At 35.6% G+C, this 21,896-nt stretch overlaps 1 protein-coding gene across 1 annotated transcript in view; it reads left to right on the top strand.

Moving 5' to 3' along the window:
- Positions 1 to 21,896, top strand: part of LOC138173606 (netrin receptor DCC) — a 1,060,615-nt gene that overhangs the window by 477,185 nt on the left and 561,534 nt on the right. Inside the window, exons 7-8 of the mRNA XM_069103651.1 lie at positions 1,516 to 1,670; positions 5,703 to 5,823. Coding sequence (XP_068959752.1) covers positions 1,516 to 1,670; positions 5,703 to 5,823 — 276 coding nt within the window. The remainder of the gene's footprint in view (positions 1 to 1,515; positions 1,671 to 5,702; positions 5,824 to 21,896) is intronic.

The following is a 21,896-nucleotide window of genomic DNA, read 5'->3' as shown; positions in this document are numbered from 1 at the left end:
CAGACACATATACAAAGATATACACACAGGAATATATACAAGCATACAAATATGCATATCTCTACACACAAGTGTTCAATAGATACACATATATACAACTACATGCACATGTACACACATAGCAGCATGCATACTCACAGTACATGCACACAATGTATACATATGTGCGTGTCTATCCACACACATGTGAGCATACGTGCACACAATATATTGTTTACATGTACCTATATATGTTTGTATGTATATGTACATGTATACATACATAAATACACAAAAATAATTATAGAAATATGTATTTCAGAAAATACTCATGTGCATTTGCAGAACTTGCATAAATAATCTCCCCCCTCTTGTCAGTGGTCCCCCAAAGAGCGAACGTTTACCAAAACCATTTATAGATTTATTGTCTACAACTGGAAATATGGTACACATCAGAGGAAGCAACATTTATAGATTTATTGTCTATAACTGGAAATATGATACACATCAGAGGAAGCAAAATTTGAGGGCCTACTGATGATGAAGTTTTTGAATTTTGATAATTTGGTAATTTTGAAGAAATGTATTCATAGAAGTCACTGTATAATGCAAATAGAAATACAGTCAATTAAATATTCAACATGGGCACTTGAAAATGCACATGTATTTTCTGTGTGAAAAGAGATAGCATGTCTAGCTTCCCAGGGACTATGAATATTTGAGAATGAACAGTTCACTTGTTAGTTTTTTTCTTAGTATTGAAGATTTTAGGCATCATGGCATAAGCTTGAAAGTTCATTAGTGATTTTTTTGTTGTATTAGCGATTTTTCTTCAATTGCAAATTTCCATCATCATCTAACTAACATTATGATAATGAAGAAGTTAAATTAAATTAGCATATTGTATACCATAATGTGAAAACAATAATACATTATGATCATACAAGACAATGGATAATTGCTAGAACAATAAGGCTGTGTCTTCAATAAAGATAATCCAGCTCATTTTAGCTCCCTATCATCATGCCCAGTTTCAACCAGGGAATGAGCTCAGCCAAATACCCATGTTACTGATGGAAACCTGCAATGCTTTCAGTATAAGCTTTCTTCTCTGTAGGCTTGTTTAAGTGTGTGTCATCCTCTGCTTCTCTGACGAACTGACATAAATTTTCTAGCTCTATTTATCTATTGGTGTCCAGGTCACTTTTATGTGAGCACTTTGGTACTCAGAATATCTATTATATATAATCCCATTTTTTTTCCAAATTGGGCTTTTTATCTTTCCTTGTGGTAAAACACTATTAACTTCAATTGATTAACTGTATTTGAGAAAATAAATGCTTTCTACACATGTTCCTTTTTAATAAGGTAAAGATTTTGCGGAAAATTTGAATTACAAATGTTTTTTATTTCAGTGTAGTATGTTTTTAGTTCAGTGAAGTCCTCAGCATTCAATGTTTACAGTCCAAACCTTTTAATTTACTTTTCTTTTCTTTTTTTCTTTTTCTTTTTCTTTTTCTTTTTTTGTCTTTGCAGTTCCACCATGGTTTTTAATTCACCCTTCAAATCTCTATGCCTATGAGAGTATGGACATTGAGTTTGAGTGTGCTGTCTCGGGAAAGCCTGTGCCTACAGTGAACTGGATGAAGAATGGAGATGTGGTCATACCTAGTGATTATTTTCAGATAGTGGTAATTACATTTTGCCCTATTAGATTTACAGCTTTTTTTGAAATTGTGTGGTAGTTCTTCAGTTATATCTGGATATGACTTTCTTGAGGAACACAAGGTCCCTGTACCTGATTTTCAAATGTGTTACAAAGCTGTCTTCTGAAACAAACTGGATTCTTTGAAAGCACGTTTTTCAATGTATTTTAAAGTTATTTTCCTCAAGCAAATAATAGTCCATGAAGTGATCTGAAATAAATCTCTGTTGCTATTTAGTAGATTCAAGCTTGATATAATAGTATATTATCATTTTAGAGTTAGCAAGGACAATATAGTTTGAGAGGAATTTCATCCAAATCTCTTGGGTTATGAATGAATTAGCTGAGTCCCAGTAAGGCTAAATGACTAGCAAGAGGTTACATGGCTAATTAGTGACACAACCAGAATTAGAACCCAGGTCTTCTAATCCAGCATTCTTTCTCTTTCACTATGTTGCCACTTACGTATACTTCAACATTATTTTATGGCCCTAAATTTCCATAAAAAATTATGTAATTCTGGTATATCCTTTCTCTAGGAAGATTGTGGAGATAACTTCAGTCTTCCTCAGTTTCTAGTATAATATCTTTCTTTTAGTGAATTCTCATTAGAATAAAAAAGGTGGATATTAACAGAAAAGACTTGGAATCATTATCATCATTACCATCATCCAGTGTGTGAATTTGGGCAAGTCTCAACTTCTCTGAGACTCGATATACTTGGTAAAATAATGATGAAAATGCTTTATCCTACCTCTTTCATAATCTTATGGTGACTATGAAATGAGATCTTTGCACGAAAGTTCTTTGTATCTGTAAAGCAATATAGAAATTCAAACTTTGTGAATTAAGATGATAATAATAAGAGGAACATTGACTTAGAAATGGAAGGAACATCAGAGTTAAAACCTCTCATTTTACAAAAGACCATACTGAGCCCCAGAGATGTAAAATGTCCTGTCCAAGGTCACACAGGTAGTAAATCTCTGATGAATTCAGGTCTTCCCACCTGCACACACTATGTTTTATCCTTTGTACCATCTACTTGATGTTCTACCTACTTACAAGTTTTGTTCTGGGCTTTACAATTTTTCAATTGTATTTTTCTATATTGTTTTGAGTTCTGGAGACAGCTTAGGTAGAAGGGATGCATACATACATATATATATATATATGTGTGTGTGTGTGTGTGTGTGTGTGTGTCTATATACATGCAAGTGTGTATATATATATATAGGTATGTATAGGTATGTATGTGTGTGTATATGTGTGTGAGTGTATTTTTTTACTATAAGAAACTTGGCCACTATCCTTTTTGATGAAAGTTATTCTGTCTTTCCTTGTTTATATCCAGTGACAAGATAGCAAGAGACCTGTCCCTAAAAGGCATAGACTACCCTTTTTAAGTGGTTTTTGCTTAACAGTTTTAGTAAATGTACTTTTAGGGATTCATTTGAGCAATTATACCATAGTATCTGTTATGTTAAAGTACAAAGTTTCAGCAAAATATCTTTTTCACAAAAAAGTGCAATAATTTTTATAGTTTTATATATTTATATATGAACAAGTTCACATCCAGAGGTGAGGTGATACATATACCTGTGGTAGAGCAAAAAAGTGTAACCAAAGAACGTCTAGGTTCTAGCGTAACCTCTGAACATCCTAAAAGTGTGACTGTAGGTAAACCATTGTCAGTCTCATCATCTCATCTTAGTGACCCCAAGCAACTTTCAAAGACTCTATAATTTTCAGGGTAAATGTCAATATGCATGGAGAGAAGGATTTTCCTTTCTAGAATTTCCTATGCCAATGAAATCACCAAAGTAAAAAAAGCAAAACAAACCCAAGTAAGTGCTAGAAACAGAGTTAGTAACCTAGGGCTGCTTATTCCCTGCCTCTTATTCCTCTCATCTTCCTCTTCCTCCCCCTGCTCTTCCTTCTCTTCTTCTTCCTCCTCCTCCTTCTCCTCTTCCTGTCACTACAACTACTACTAATACCACCAGCACCACCACCACCACCAGCACCACTACTACTACTACTACTACTACTACTACTACTACTACTACTACTAGTATGACTATTGCCATTGTTAAATACATAGTTTGTAATGTGCTTTGTAATAATTACTTCATTACTTTATAAATATTACTTCAACACTTTATAAGTATCACTTCAACAACCCTGGGAAGTAGGTTCTATAATTATTCCCATTTTATAGGTGAGGAAATTGAGGCAGTTAAGCAGCATGGCTGTAGGCAAATAACAAGTAGGTATCAGAGGCCATCTCAGTACTCAGATCTTCCTAACTTCATGTCAAGTAGTTAGTCCACACTTAAATGCCAATGATGTATCATACAGTCTCCTTTGTTTAAGGGGTAGAGATCCTTGCAGAGACCATGGTTTTTGTTTTTTTGTTTCCATTTCTTTCTTTGTTTTAACTACCTTTTGTGTACCTTTGGTTCCTATATGACATTCCAAGGATTGAAGGAAACATCTCCATTTTTTACCTTTCTCATTTATCTTTTATATTTCAAAATAGTTGTATTTTCAATTGATTTCATATCATTTGATGGAAATACAGTGATGATGAAAAAAAGTTAACTTTGGAATGCTTTACAACCCATTAGTTCCTTTAAGTTCACTGCTGTTTGCCCTACAACAGAATTAAAAATGACCTGTCATTCAGCGATTTGAAATGTGCTGTATACACATGAAATATATGCTGCTTGCATATAAAGGAAATTGCTGGGTGCCCTTAAGGATACATGATAAAATGTAACATTTGTTTTCTGTACAGTTTGAATAATCTTTCCCCCTGCATGACTCATTACTGCCAACCCATTTAAATGTCTACAATCTTAGGGAAAGGGAAAATAAAATGCAAAACGCTTGTCTCAAACTCATTGTATACTTAAACAAATATTTTTCCCAAAAGCTTCGGAAATCTAAGTCTTGGACCAAAGTGATATATAACTATGCGCTTCTGACAGTACATCTAATATTAATAGGAACTTTTATGAGAATTGCCAATTAGAAATTACCTACATGTGAGAATTTTATATTAGTTGAGAATTTGCTACCTGATTCTGAAAACAATTAAGTATTCCCCATGAGAGAATATTTTTCAATTTAATGACTTAAGGGGATGTGATTTAGCATGCCTCAAATTTATACAAATAATGCTTCTACTAATAACTAAAATAAACTGAGTTAAGTATAAATTAAAAACAGTCTTCAGATCATTAAATCATTTTTCCTCATATAAATAGAAACAGATTGGCTTGCCACATGGAAGTGAAAACTTACATTCATTTAATTTAGTTGTTTGTTTTTTAATGGGAGATACAAGATAATTTGAAACTTGTCAGCAAAAAAAAAATTTTTTCTTCAATTTTTCCATAAACTGGAAAATCGTTCTCTGAGTATGATAGAGTTTATTTGAAAAGTCATAAATGATCAACAAAGAGACATATAACAGGGAAAAGTGAGTTAGTCATATGCAAAAACAGAGGGATAGCCAACAGATGGCCCATGTCCACCACTGGTCACAATACCATGTCATGAGAACTAGAAGCTGTGGTTTCTGCCCTCCCTCCAATCACACACACACACACACACACACACACTCCCCCCTCCCTCACAACTGTTGATATTGAACTCTAATCATTTTGGAGGGTGGGGCAAGAAGTAAGGCAAGTCATTGATACAACCTATCACTCACCTGATGAAGATTCTTCAGTTCATATGCACATTGTCTGTACTTCATTATGTCCATGGACTCAAGGTAATAAGCTTAATTGTAATACCAGATCACATGTTTGTTGATACAATTAGTAGATACGTAGGAAACCACTAAGTTTTATGAAGAGGTGTAAGTGAAGCAAAGATCCAATGAGTACGTCCTCCCTTCCAGTATATTCAGGAAACTAACAATAAAGCTTGGTTGAAGTTATGCTTTGGTGCTGATTTGTGTTGTTATTGTTTTAAAAACATCTCAGTCATTTGTTCTTCTCCCTAGGGTGGCAGCAATTTGCGGATCCTTGGAGTAGTAAAGTCAGATGAAGGCTTTTATCAATGTGTAGCTGAGAATGATGCTGGGAATACACAGACCAGTGCCCAGCTAATCATCCCTGAACCTGGTAAGAAGCTAAGAAATGCTGTTTGTAATTAATGTGATTAGTACTCAATTTAGAAAACCCAAAATGCTTTATACATCTCTCCCAGATCCAGTTCCAAATTATTTGGGCTACCAAAGAATGAACTGTTAAAAGAAGGAGGGGAGGAGGGGTTCCTTGATCAAAAGAGTTTTGGAGTGGGGACTCAAAAATTTGGGAAATCTCTCAGAAGGTGAAAGATATTTAGATATACATTCTATGTTAGGTCAATGTCTCTTTCTAACTGTTTTTGGAAATGTTTTTATTATTATGAATGAAGGAAGAATCTTGTTTTGTTAGTTTCTGATAATTAAAAATGGATAAATGTTAAAAATCATTGTATTTTTGTAGCATTCATATAAAATTTTCTTATAAATGTACTACAACACTTGGAAACAAACTGCTTAGGACTAGTGGGATAATCAAGAAATAAGACCCCCCAAAAATAGGAAATTGAAATTTTCTTTCATTTTTGCCTCGATATAGTTTACAAAGAACATAAACTATTCATTTTCGTAGATGTTTTATATAGCACACATTTATTGCATGAATGTTGAGTGTTTTCTTTCTGTTGATAATGCTAACTCTTCAGTTACTCTTGGTCTTTAAAAAAATTAGTCTTCTAAGAAGCAAACTAAATAAATTTAAATGATATCTCATTGTCTTAGATGATTTTTTTTAATGTGACTATTAAGTCCTCAGATCCAATGCATTCTTTATCCAATCATGTGAGACACAGACATAATGCTCACAATGTGATTTCACTCAACTTCCCTCCCCTTTTTTTTTTTTAAAGTTGGGTATAGAGGGGAAGAATTTCAAAACTATAGGAATGAGAATAGCCCATCTATTGGATAAGACAATGAACTATCATTTAAGGTCCTTTATTTATCAGATGATTTTATTTTCCAATTTCGTGTATGCTGCCTTCTAAGTTACTATGTGCAGAAAAATATATGCTTTAAAACAAATGAAAATAATAATAACAAGGTGGGAGGAAGGGAGAAAGAAGAGAAACTTTAAAAAGACTGCCTCTAACTCAACCAGAACTATGCACACTATATTCTGACTCACTGATGATTACTTAGGGAATCAGACTGGCACATTTTACCTCAAATTAAGTTACACACAGGAAGCCTCATCACAGAGGAAAACCATAATCCAACAGGTAGCCTTTAATCACAGAAGCCAGCATTCAGCTTGGGCTCTTTGATTATTTTTCAGTAGATATAAGCCTGGGGGAAGAGGGCTACCCTTAGCAGTAATGTAGTTTTAATATATTACCAGAACCCGCCTAGAGGAAACTGGATAATTCATTACTTCTTCCACCTAGATGTTAAAATGCTGTCAGTAAATTCTGTACTCATGGTCAGTGTTTATTATGTTTGGCATTGGATTAGAATGAAAGCAAAAGAAAATGAAGACAAAATCCTAAAGGGCTGCAGGATACCATTGTAACTGTCTGCGTTTCCCCCTTATAAATGATGGATGACTTTTTCCTGGCTATTTAATCAGATCTTCAAACAATGCCACTCCAATTCCTCAGAGATGTTGAGGAGGCCAGCATGCACAGATGGTAGAGAGGCAAGCTATACATATAAATTAAGTGATGGGGCTGACCATGGTGACGAGAACACAGCCCTCTCTTTTAAAAATTGGTCAATAAATGGTCACCATATATATTCAGGCACAGTGTGAACCCTGCGTTGCCCAGCTGTTCAGTTTTGGCCTGTCCACAGGCCTCTGACTGAGAGTTACCCCTGGCAACCCCGACAATCTGTTCCTCAGTGAGGCCCAGACAATGACCTATTCTGTGTGAGTTGATACTCAGGGAAGCCTCATGAAGTTTCAATATTATTTCTTATAAACATTTTTCAACCCCACTTTTGGAAACTAGTCATTTAGAGATAAAAAATAACAATCTATTGATCACTAACTTCAGTGAACTGCTTTCTTCCTTCTCTTGACAATGCTCTGTGAGAATTAAAGTGTTGTTAATTGATGTGCTGTCACATGTAAAAGGGATACAGCTCTTTACAGGTAGAAGTCAGATACCTTTCCATCCCCACTATCCACCCCATCATTTACATTCCTTAAAATGTATTATGCTCAGTCTTTGAAAGCCTAGTTAATAGTAAAGGGCTCCTAGCAGTAAGAGAATGAGATTCACAACCTGAGGTTCAGTTCATGATTACTTTCAATATAAAACTGGCATAAGAAGTTACTGTGAACAGCCTTGATTTTTCTTTCCATCCCCAGTGCTTAGTATAGCATGTGGCCAATAGAAAGAACTTAACTGTATGTTTTGTTAGTTGCTTGATCAAAGAGAATAGGAGCCATGATACAGGTCCCAAAAGTCTTAGTGAAATTTTAAGGTATTAAACCTATTTCCTAAAGCTTTAATAACTTTTCACTAAAGCTTTTCCTAAGCTTTAGTAGCTTAAATCTGCACTAATTCTTTTAGTCTTAAAGCATTCAAGCTTTAATAGCTAAAACCTCAAGTAAGACTTTGGGGATACACTGCATGTTTTTTCCCCTTAGTAGATATGTGATTTCCTTGGTATCAGGAACAACTCTTGGTGATAAAACCCCTGCATATTATTCCCCACTCTGCAATATCTTAGACTGATTAAATTTCCTGTGCAGATCCTGAAAGTTTAAATCACTTGCCCAGGGTTCTACAGCTAAATTGTGTTAGAGGATGGACTTGAAACCAGATTTTATTTATTTATTTGTTTTTTTCTGACTCTGAGGTGAGTTCCATACCGTATGTCAAAGTGCTTCTACTTGGCATGTAAATTTTAATTCTGTAATAATGAATGGGAAGTTAATTATGTTGCTTTGGTTGTATTACTTGTGTACCTGTTAGATGTACATTAGTTAGCAATGGCTTACTTATGTATAAGAAGTATCTATTCTGAGCCAAGTTGCAGAGAAAAATAATGCTATGAGGTAGATACCATGGATGGTGAGCGATGGAGAAGATAAGTATTAGGAAGTCCATACATATATGGGTCAGGAGGAAAAGTGCCAGCGACACAGGAAATTTGTGGATCAGAGGATAGAATATGCCAGTGTTTGAAGAGGTGAGCAGAACACAAGAAGACAACAATTGAAGTCCATGCCTCACTCAGTTTCTCATCCCTGTTCTCGGTATTTTTACCATGTCCTAAGCTACACTGTCCACTCATCTTTAGTGGAAGGCAACGTGGAACAGTGGGGGTGAAAATAGTAGCTGCAATAAGTAGCTCTTGGCATTCAAAAAGCAGCTGTGATGGGGTGAAAGCTGGGCAGAACAACTTGAAATGAATATGGAAAGCAAGTTAAGACAAAATTGGAATCCCAGTTAAAGGTATGACATGATGTTTTATTTCCAAAACTGCAAGAAAAGCCTTCTGGAAAAAAAAAAAGTCAAGTGATCTTAAGAACAGTAAATCCTATTAGAAACCACCACCAGCTTGGCCCATGAATTCAAGCTTATTATGTAGCAAGTCATGTTCCCCACAGTAACTTATAGTGCATGCCTCTCGCTTTAACAAGAACTTCCTTTCATGCTGGTGTTATCTGCATTCCCCAAAACCACTGTTATGATGGAGTTCTTCTGTACTACGGGAAATATATTGCTTAGGCATTTAGAAAACTGTGAATTGCTATCAATTACCTGTCCTTCTCAGAAAGGTTATGATTAAGAATGATGTTGAATTTTTCACATTGTAATAAGGTGGTACATCACAGGGCCTAGAAATAGATAAAGTTATTTAAGGCTAGGTTTAAGCTTTAAGGCATAGAAAGTGCAAGTTTTATCCCAGATTTATTATTTTTTTGGTATGTACTGCCTTATCAATTTGAAGAGAAAAATTGGAAAAACCTAAAGGGCAAGAAGAAAGTCTATAGGCACTGACTGACTTTTCTAACTATATTAACTGTCACTAAATACAACATTTCTTCGTGAATGTTAATTTTTTTACATCATTACTTCAACGGGATTGTGTGAAGGAATGAGTAATTGCACAATTAGTCTTAACACTTCAAGATCTGTTAGGATTTAATTTGCCAGCATAACAGCACTGAAGCGACTGTGTAAGAGAATGCAACTAACACTAGAGTGATGTACTTCCTAATCTGGCATTAGTTACTGACAGACAATTAAGTGTAATTATCAATTCTTACTGTAGAAAATGATTATGATTTAAGGCCTTCACTGTTTTTGGGATTGGGGTAAAAGTGTTCACAACTCCCCTATAAATGCAGATGCGGTGAACCAAAAGTGTTTCCTAGTCAGCATCCCAAACTGGGAATTCTGTGTACAGAGCAGGTCAGCTATCATGGGTTTTTCAGATTTGTCATAGTTGAATTAAGGTGTTCTCAAATATCATGGTAGACCATTTAAAATAAGAGTTTTACCATTTATTCAAAGGCAAGAGAAAGTATGTTGAGGGTCTCTGGAAATATTTTCCATCCTAAGCAGAGGCAATTTAACTTGGAATGTTTTCAAGTACTTAATATGTACCCAATAATAACTTCCTTTTTAAAATACTTGCATTAAATGTCATTTTAGGCTCATGCACATTTAAACTAATATTTTCCTAAACATATTCTACCTATTAGATAATTGTAAAAGTCAATATTGGTTTGTTTAAAATTGAAACTATTAAAGAGGCTTGAAAAATTTTCCCCTTGTTAATTTCTTTTGTTTTTGATCACCTTTAAAAAAAAGTTCCTTTTCCTATAATATAATTTTGTATACCAACGAAAATAGGTTAGTTATTTGACCTGGCTTTACCTTTTGCTCTCTCTAATCCAGAGCAGAGTATCATAGATTTGATTATTTGGTCCATCTCTGCATCCACTGAATAGAACAATGATGGTATTACATAGGGTAGAATAGAAAAAAGTCGATTATTTGACCATGGAAAATGTTCTGCATTTATATGATAAGGCAAATGTCATTCTTGGCTTTTATTTTCTTTTGTCTTTTTTTTTTAACTAGGTAATATCTCCCCATATATTTCACCTTTGATTTGTTTCAGTTTTGGTAATCTTACATTTTGTGTTGACTCATTTATAATTGTGAGAATATAGCATCAAACTTTCAAACTTCAAAAGATTTTAGAAACACCCTGCTAAAGTTCTACAAAATCAGCACATTACTACACCGCAATGAATCCTTGGGTTAATATAATGAGAAAAAATTTTTTTTCTTTTCATGAGAAGGGTTTTTTCCCTTGAAAATGAGCTATCCTACCCACAAATTCCTATTTTTCTTAGTTCTTTACAATTAAAAATTTTTTTAAGTATTCATTTTGGTGGCTTGTCTATGTTAATAAAAGGGGGTTCATCATATTACAGTATTTGTAAAGTAATTATTTCATTGCTCCTCAGGGATTTAGTAATTTTTTAAATTTGGCATACCATCCTCACTTGTTTTATGCAATCCATTTGAGCAATACAAAAAAGAAACGTACATTTTGTAGTCAAAGTGGTAAAGTAAACTGAAGGATCACGCACACATAGGTAGTACTTAGCAGACAGAAGATGATCGAATCAAGGATTTAGAATTTAAAAGGATGTTAAGGACCATATAAGTTAACCACCCTAACTTTATAGATATAGAGCCTAAGGCCCAGAGAAGTTCAATGACTGGGTTAAGATTATATAAGTAGTAAGTTACCAAAGTAAACTCAAGTCCACATCAAAATCCATTGTTCTTTCTACTATACTCCTTGGTTGGTCTGAAGTTTCCAATGAGAATGTTGGTATATATGACTGTTCCTTTAAAGTTCTCCAGTTTAAGGTGATTTACTTTCTCTCAGCATGATCGCTTTGGACAATGCAAGCATAATTTAATGGGTAAGAGAAGGTTGTTTCTAAAAAAGGGTTGTTTCTAAAAAAATGCAGACACTTGATGAATTTCTACTGGTTTCATGAGTAAGCATATTTTTATAAGAAAAAGAACATGGACTTTTAGGATCATATTTACAACCATATATTGAATACAACTATACATTCATGTATATTTTTTGTATAGTAGTTATATCATCATATAAATAACTATATATGGCTATATAAACATGCATATATTGTGGATATATATCAACGTGCATATGCATATATACATATATGTATATAAGTACACATCACATATGTGTGTGTATGTGTGGAGAGAAAAAAGCAGACACTGGGTTTTTTATTCATTTTCCAAATGCTTTATTAACTTCTGATTTACATCATTCATTTCCGCCAAATTTTGGGTTACAAATTTTCTTCCCATTTTTCCCCTACCCACCACCCCAGAATAGCAGTCCCACAGGATATCCCCTCCTCCAATCTGCTCTCTCCCATATCTCCTCCCATACCCCCTTAGACTTTTCCAGTAGGGCATTGAGGATCTCTATGCCCCAGGGTCTGCATATTTTATTTACCAATTACATGTAAGATAGTATTAATAATAGTATATGTGTATATATAATTTTAAACATTTGATTTTAAAACTTTGAATTCCAGATCCATTCCCTTCCTCCCTTGTCACCCACCCTTACTGGGAAGATAAGTAGTTCAATATAGATTGTATATGTGTAGCTAATGCAAAACATAGTAGATATGTTATAAAAGACTGACTATATTTCCATCCCTCCTATCCCACCTCCCACTTGTTCTATTCTCTGCTTTGATACCATCCCTTTTCAAAAGTGAGTGCTTCCAACTTCCCTCCCCAGCAGCCTGCCCTCCCCTCCATCATCCCCACTCACATCCCCTTCCCGCTACTCTCCTGTAGGGTGAGATGCCTATTTAGTGTGTATTTCATTTCCTCCCTGAGCCAAATTCAGTGAGAATGAGGTTGACCCATTCCCTTTTGCCTTCCTATTCACCCCCTCCATTTAACCCCTTTCCCTTGCCTCTACTTTATGAGATAGTTTACCCCATTCTGTCTCTCTATCTCCTCTCATTATATTCCTCTCTCACCTGTTAATTTCCCCTTCTAAGTATCATCCCTTCCTATTAAATTGTTCCTGTGACCTCTATATATACATGTAAGCATATATACACACATTCACACATGTGTTCATATGCCCATATAACCTCCAATATAGAAATATATATATATATATATATATATATATTTCTATTCCCTTCAACTATTTTCATACTGAGAAAAGTTTCATCAGTTACAATTATCATTTTTCCATGTAAGAATGTTAATACTTCAACTTTGATCAATAGCTTATGATTTCTTTTCCCTGTTTACCTCCTCAAGCTTCTCTTGCTTCTTATATCTGGATGGAAAATTTTCTATTCAACTCTGGCTTTTTCATTAAGAATGCTTGAAATTCCCTATTCCACTGAATGACCATATTTTCCCCTGAAACATGATACTCTGTTTTGCTGGGTAGGTGACTCTTGGTTTTAATACCAGCTCCTTTGACCTCTGGAATATCCTATTCCAGGCCCTTTGACCCCTCAGTGTAGAAACTGCCAGATCCTGTGTTATCCTGATTGTGTTTCCACCATTATCAGATTTTTGTCTTCCTGGCTGCTCATAATATTCTACCCTTGATCTGGGAATTCTGGAACCTGGCTATAATATTCCTAGGAGTTTTCTTTTTGGGATCTTTTTCAGGTGATCGGTGATTTCTTTCAACCTCTATTTTGCCTTCTGGCTCTAAAATATCAGGGCAATTTTCCTCGAGAATTTCTTGGAGGATGATTTCTAGGTTCCTACTTTGATCATGGCTTTCAGATAGTCCAATCATTTTTAAATTATCTCTCCTGGTTCTATTTTCCAGGTCAGTGGTTTTTCCCATGAGATATTTCACATTGCCTTCTATTCTTTCATTTGTTTGGATCTGTTTAATAGCATCTTGATTTCTCATAAAGTCACTCGCTTCCCTTTGCTCCAATCTAAATCCGAGGGAATGATTCTCCTCATTGAGCTTTTGAGATTCTTTTTCCATCTGGCAAATTTGGTTTTTCAAGGCATTCCTTTCCTCATTGCTTTTTTGAGCCTCTTTTGCCAATTGAGTCAGTTTTTTAAGATGTTGTTTTCCTCAGTCAAGCTGTTGAATCTCATTTTGTAATTTTCTTGCATTGTTCTCATTTCTCTTCCCAATTTTTCCTCCACTTCTCTTATCTGCTCCTTAAGGTCCTCTATGGCCTGTAACCAGATTGTATTTTCCTTTGAAGCTTTGTGGTAAAGGAGTTTTGACTTCACTTCCCTCCTCCTATTCCATGCTTTGCTCCTTTTTGTCCCCAAAATAGGAGTCTAATGTTGGAATCTTCTGTCTCCTTTGTTTCCTTTGCCTGGTCATGTCGCCCCTCAGTCACTTGACTTTTGCTACGGTAGGACTCTGCCACCAGACAGGGGAGCTTTTGTCCCAAACACTTGGGTTTTCTCAGCTGCCACAGCTATTAGATGGGTGCCCTCTCTGAGGCCTCCACATGCTCTGGCAAGCTGGACACACACCCCAGGACCTCCACCCTAGACTGCAGTCCAGATCCAAGCAGGTTAAAGCAAGAGCAATTACCCCTCAGACTGGTTGCTTGGTCCCCCTACACTCTGCAGGCCAGGAGGTGAAGTTGCCACATTGACACTGGCTGGCTGTGCCCAGCATCTCAGTAGGCTGAAGCACTCCGAACTACTGGTCCCAAAGTCCACACTTCACTGACCTCTCACTTTGTCCTTGGCATCTATGTGTTGATAAATCCGGAAATGGCCACAGCTGCTGGTGATCTGGAGTCCCTCCAGCTGGTGGCTGGTCAGGCCCACCCTGGGGCTAAAACCTCAAGCTCATGTGGTCCTGGGCTTGGCTCCCAGAATGTTGTGCTGGCCGCTTGCTGCTGGCCTGCGTGTCATTTTGTAGGTTCTGCAGCTCCAAAGTTTGTTTAGGGTCCACTTTTTACATGGATTGGGGAAGATGGAAACAGGAGCTGTGGAGAGGTCCTGCTTCTACTCCACCATCTTGAACCAGACACTGGGTTTTAACTTATGACAGATCAAGTGTTTTTCACGAAATCATATAACTGAAATTAAACAAACTTTTGGGTAAAGCAAATATTTTAGGAGTAAGAAAGGCTTAAGATGTAACTATATATATTCCTCATCTACATATTAGGAAATCTATTTCTTTGAAGTTTTATTAATGTGTTTTGTTTGTTATACCACAGTAAATTTCGGTCTGAACTTCTAATGGGCCTTGCCTTGTGAGAAAGAAAACAGTTAATCAATGTAAAATGAGTAAATGAACACATCTCTTCAGCATTTGGCCCCATTATTTTTTCTGCCTCTCAGTCAAGACAAGAGGTGTGTTTTATTTATTTTTTTTATTCATTCATTCATTCATTTATTTATATTTATTTATTATAAAATAAAATTTATTATATTTATTTATTTTTATTTTTTCTTCTCCATGACCAATGTTTATTAATCTAGAAAGTTTCAATATTGAGCTCCACTTAGTTATTCCTAGATTAAACATTTCACTTTACTGGAGCGAGGAAAGGGAAAGGAGGGAGAAAGTTTCCTTTTTTTATGATTATATCTTCAAGCAAAAGTAAGCTATTAATAGATATATAATGGTGAAGAAAATCATTTAGCCAGCTAGTTATGAGCCTTTATGAAGCAGCTTTTATAGGTCAGGCGTCGTTGTGCTAACCCAGGGGTGGGGAACCTGCAGCCTCAAGACCTCATGTGGCCATCTAGGTCCTTGGGTACAGCCTTTTGATTGAGTACAAATTTTACATAACAAATCCTTTTATTAAGGAGATTTGTTGTCAGAAGTTTGGATTCAGTCACAGGGCTTCCCTTGAGGACCTAAAAGGCCACATTTGGCCTTGAGGCCACCTGTTAACTACCCCTGTTAACCAATGGAGATACAAAGAAAGGCAGAAGACAAGTGCCTACTGTCAAGGAGATCCCAGACTGCTATTAACTTTTCTATCAAAGGCCAGAACCATAAGATGCCCTGAAGCTTGGAGGAAGGGTGTTGTGATACATAAGGAGGGAACCTGTGGATTACCATGAGGTCAGTAATGGAGAAACCGCTCCAGGACAAGGGCAAGTAAGGAAAGAACAAATATGGAATGGAGCTAGGTATGGCAGACAGTGGGGAGCAGGGAGGTAGAAGAAGCATGCTGTTTGGTAGGTATCATATTTTACCTAATTATTAAATTTAACTAAGTTCTTTACAACAATCGTGAGAAAGATGGAATATAAGTGTTCCATTTTAGAGATGAAAAAACTGTTTCAGTTGATAACTGTTCCCTTCCTTTCTAACATTTTGTGACTCCAAATTTGAACTTGATCATCCTATCCTTAATCAGATCCTTGAATGGTTGATTCTTGAATGATTTCTGATTGGATTCAGGAGCTATTTGGGAACCACTTCAGGGGGAGAGTGGGGTCATTGAAACAATGCCCACTGAAGTGTGCAGAGGCAAGGTTAGTGTTGCTCTTCTGCCAAAGACTTAGAAGTGGTAATACAATCACCTAGAACTACAGCAAAAGAGTCTGTTCATTCACTCATTTATCAAAGAGTTATCTTGTGTCTGCTATATGTGAGGTGCTATAATGGGTACTGAGTTGAGTAGGCAGAAGAATTTACTAGACAATCTATTAAGAGAGATGTGCCATATTAAAAAAAAAAAAAGAATTATAATCAGATTGTGATATCTGACCTGTAGGTGGCACCAATTGCAACAGCCCAGGGGTAATATGAGCAAAGCCAAGACTTGAGCAATGGTTTTATGAATAGGGAAGATGGGATACAATAATACAGTAATATCTCCATAATATGCTGGAGAAAGAATAAATGGATCTTGATGGCAGGATGAATATAGCAAGTATAGAGAGATTATTTATAGGAGCTATATACATTTAGTCCTGATTACTGTGGATATTTTGTGAAGTATTTAGCTTTATTTGATTTCATATTTCATATTTCCATTGAGCCAGAACAAATTATTATAGTTTACATAATTGTAACATCAAGTAGCATTAATTCAAATACATGTGACCACCTTGCAAGGTTTATAATAATAGAGAGCTAGGTGTAAAACATAGAACTATAGTTCCCTTTTCACTCTCAGACTATCTAGAGTTACCTGGTTCAGATGCCTTTGTTTTAAGATGTAATGGACTAATTTTAAAATAATGTGAAATTGAGGCTCTTTTGAACTAATGCTAATTAATTTTGTAGAATTTCTGAATGATAGTTAATTCAGCAGAAGAATACTGTATCTACATGGGAATACCAGTCTACTTTTTCTTTTTTTTAATTTATTAAATTTATTTATTTTCAGTTTTCTACATTCACTTCCATAAGATTTTGAGCTCCATTTTTTCCCCATCTCTCCCCTCCTCCCAACCCCAAATAGCATGTAATTTGATATAGGCTCTACATATACATTCATATTGAATCTACTTTCACATTAGTCATGTTGTAAAGAAGAATTAGACCCAATGGGAGAAAGCACAAGAAAAGAAACAACAAAAAAGAGAGGGAGCAAATAATATGCTTCAATCTGTATTCACATTTCACTTTCTCTTTCTTTATGCAGACAGCATTTTCCATCATGAGTCTTTTGAGGTTGTCGTAGATTCTTGCATTGCTAAAAAGAGATACATCTATCAAAGTCATCACAACACGTGAATATTACTGTGCACAATGTTTTCTTAATTCTGTTTACTTCACTCAGCATCAGTTCATATAAATCTTTCTGGGTTTTTCACCACAACTTGTTTAGCTATTCGCCCAACTGATGAGCTCCTACTCAATTTCCAATTCTTTGCTACCACAAAAAGAACGGCATAAATATTTTTATACATGTGATTTCTTTTCCCATTTTTATGTTCTCTTTGGGATACAGAACTAGAAGCAGTATTTCTGGGTCAAAGAACATGCACATTCTATAGACCTTAAGCATACCTCCAAACTGCTCCCCAGAATAATTGGATCAGTTTACAACTTGACCAATAATGCATTAGTGTTCCATTTTCCCCCTATCTTCTCCAGCATTTATAATTTTCCTGTTTCGTCATGTTAGCCAAAATGTAAGTGTGATGTAGTACCACAGAGTTGTTTTGATTTGCAGTTCTGTAATCAATAGTGATTCAGAGCATTTTTTCATGTGACTATAGATAACTTTAATTTCTTCATCTGAAAACTGCCTGTTCATATCTTTTGACCATTCGTCATTTGGGGAAAGTGTACTCTTTTCACTGAATTGAGTTCTGAAACAATTGAATGGTGAGCACTGGAGTGAGACATGGCTTTAAGTCATGGCTTTAAGTCCTGGCTTCTGTCACTTGCTAGCTGTGTGACCTAAAGAAAGTACTTCAAGCTCTCTGACATGCAGTTTTGTCATCCATAAAATTAGGATATAATATCTGCACAACCTACCTCATGAAGCTATTGTATGGAAAATGCTTTTAACAACATATAGCAGCATGTGAAAGTGAGCGCTTATTTTTTTTATTTTATTAGTGCTGTTTCAGTGAAAAAAAAAACTCAATCGACCAGTGGTTTGACTTAAGTCATGACATGGCTCTAGGACTGAATATGATAGTCATTTTAGTTAAAACACATATATTTGATGTAAATGTCAAAATATTATCTAAAGAAAATTACTCCATAGAACATTAAGCAATGAGTCATTGAACAAAAATTTCATATTTAGAATACCTACAGTTAAATTAAACTGTATATATAACCAAAAAGTGGTGATATTTAACACCTTTGGATCCCTTTTCTATCTCTCCATCACTGTCATTGCAGAAGTAGAAAACAATTGAACAGAATTGAGGGCCACATATTTTTTTTCTTGGTTTCAAAGTTTTCTAAGGCAAAGAATTTTACAATGGAGTGATCTGTATCCCAGTTATGAACTTTTGTTGAAATAGTTAAGTTGGTGTTTAGATCAAACACTCAGTATGTCACTGACATACATGAAGCCTTCCCAGCTGAATGTTTAGAAAATGATTTATGAGCATTTACCATCTGACAAGCATTATACTTGACTCTGGGTATTCAAAAATAAAAGTGAGATAGTCCCTGACCTCAAAGAACTAACTTTCTAAAAGGAGAATATATATATAGGGGAATGGTCTCCAAGGAAGAGTGTTTTAGTTTGGAAAGTCAAATGAATGGTGAATAGGACAGTCCATTAACTCTACCTTTTCCAGAGGCATTGGTAGAGTTTATTTGATTACAACCACTTGTTCTTATAATAAGAGGATTTTGGTGGGGGGTGGGGATTGAAGAGTTATGTTTGTTGGTATAGCATAATAAAATCAAAGGTCACTTGCTTACCATAATCAGGCATTGGGATAGAATTAGTGAAAGTATCAAGTATAATTATGTCTGGTTAAGTGAAATATTAGGTGAAAAGAGAGGCAAAGGTAAAAGCTTCAGAAAACAAATTTTCACCAGATGGTTCTTACTGGCTTTTCTTGAGAAAAGGAGGCAGATCTTCACACGTAAGTGTCCATGTTTGTGAATCATCGTAGGCCATTATAGCATTGAGAGCAAAGCAATGGATAGATTAAAATGGTGTCTGTTGGCTTTGCTTATTTTTATTGTGCTAGGAATAGAGCTAGGGGTTGGAGTAGGTCAGAGAATAAATGCTCAGACAAATTTGTAATATTTCAGGTGTAAGGTGGACCAGGATTGTCTCTGTATTAATGAAGAGAGAAGAAAGAATGAATGCAGAAAATATTTAAAAAGGCAAAAAAGAAATGGTAGTAATTTTGCATTGACTTAGAGAAGGGCTAAGGGAAGTAGAGAGAAATAACAATGATGGTAATTAAAGACTTAATAAGGGAATTGACAGTACAATGGGCATCATAATTCCCTGATGAGCTATGGGATATATATATATATATATACATATATATATACATATATATATATGTATATATATTTTGTCTCTTCACTGATGAAGTTCATTCTCTTACAAAACACAGAACAGCACAGGTTTCACAAGATTGAGAAGGGGACTCCTGCATTCCTGCTATTTTGAAATAAACAGGGCCAAGACAGTATTCAGAGGGCACGAGGCAATAAAAGCATATGATTGCCGAAACTCTCAAGACTCAAAAAATATAGATATGATTTGTTGTTGATATCTAAAGTGGGGAAATCATTATCCTTCCCCTCTATCCCTCCTGTCTGCGACATACACATATTAGAGAGCCCAGCATTAACTTAAAATAGGAAAGACAAACTTTGGCTCTCTGCCACCTGGAAACGAAATCCATTTAATTTACCCTGACTATCCTGGTTATAGTGTGAAATATAGACTAAATAGTTTAATATGGATTTATGTAATGAGCTCACAAATTGATTTTGCAAAGCATACGTGCTTTAGGAAATAGCTGCTTACTCTGCTCCAAACTGTATTGTGAACTCCTAACAGACTTCAAGGCTTTTGACTGATAGAAAATCTGACCTACTGCTATCCCCTCTTTTCTCCTCTCCGTATTCCCCCCTTAAAAATAGCCCACCACCCCAGTCTGTGGATGTGAAAACAATGAACTAGAAGCTGCAGCCATCTCCTAGGGGAGGCAGTCTTCATTCTGTAGCAATGCTAATGCCTTATCTCTGAGTGACAGGGGAAAAATAGGCTCCCTCAATCTGTCTCTAATTCCCTGTCTTCTTCTTTTCCCTCTGTTCAAAAATAGTCATATGTGCCTTATTTAAACATTAATTATTTAGCCTGGGCAATGTGCAGATAATTTGTAAAATGAAATACCTTATAAGTTTGAAGATGAATCCAGAGAGCTACTTCTTTCCCTCAGCTCTCCCCCTTACCTTATCTGGGGTGGCTGGAGCTAAATGTAATTGTAATTGGTCACTGGATGGGTCTGACACTGTCAACCTATCATTCTGGGATTGGATCCTGAAATTTGTAATTATAATGTCCTTTATCTCCATTTAAATTCAGCAGTGTCCTCACATTACTGTTCCTTCCCTTAAAATGTGGAGAATTGGGAGTGGGGGCTGGGGATGTTTTGGAAAGAGAGCTTTACCTCCATTGAAATCTCCACCCTTTCACAGTTCTGTTCCATTTCTCTAAGGCACCTTAGACCAGAGAGACTAGTTATCAAGAATGGTAATTTACAATATCAGAGTGCTTAATCTAAAATCTGTCCTTGTCAAAGGAGAACATGTTGGTCCCCACACAGCAATAATAGGAATTTCACTATAGCACAAGGCTCAGTCAGGATTCTCAACTGTCTTTCTTAAATTATGATCTATCCTCTTTAATTTATAGGGTTTTATTTTGGGGGGATGGGCAGGTTGATAAACTTTTAACATCAGAATAAGAAATTATATTGAATATTTTCACCTTTATCTAAACAAGAGAAGCAGTATGGTGTAGTGCTGGCCACAGAGAGGTGCCCTTGAGGTTGGAAAGACCAAGTTTAAATTCTGTCTTTGATTTAAACTATCTGTATAATCATGAGTAAGTCATTTTATCTCTTAGTGATCACAGGCATATAAATCTCTAATTTACAACCAAGGTCCCAGTCAGCATTAATGGAAGAAGTTTTCACAACAAAAATTCCCTAGATGGATGAAATCACAAATCTGCATCAAAAACCTAAACAGGCATAAAAAATTTTATACTGTTCATGAGAAGTAGGGTTTATAAGAGCAGTTAACTAAGTGTAGTTCCATAAGAGATTCTGAAAAGTGAGTTCCAGCTCTAGATAGCTATCCTCTTTTTAAACAGAATTTCTTCTACTTCCTGGCCACCCTGTTAAGTCCCTCCATGCATTGTCTTTCCCCTACCTAAAGTCATACCAATACTGGACATCTTCTTATGCTTAGATAAAACCCCTGACTTCTACTTAAAGACACAAAAGACATCTGAGCCTGGAGGGAAGTGGGGGTATGGAGGCATCTTGAAATTTATAACTATAAGGCATTTTGATGATGTCACAAGTGAAATAATAGGCATCAGTTTACTCTATCTACATAATCCTCTGAAAGAAGGGTGGGCACTTTTTTTTTTAGAAATTTGTAAACATTAAATAACCCAATCTGAAGGATTACTTCTGA

This window comes from Petaurus breviceps, unplaced genomic scaffold, assembly GCF_028583685.1.
Source record: "Petaurus breviceps papuanus isolate PSGF00001 unplaced genomic scaffold, PetGlider_PUasm1.0 129, whole genome shotgun sequence".
NCBI classification, from domain to species: Eukaryota; Metazoa; Chordata; class Mammalia; order Diprotodontia; family Petauridae; genus Petaurus; species Petaurus breviceps.
The sequence above is the reverse complement of the archived record's forward strand: the minus strand, read 5'-3'. Positions and strand labels throughout refer to the sequence as shown.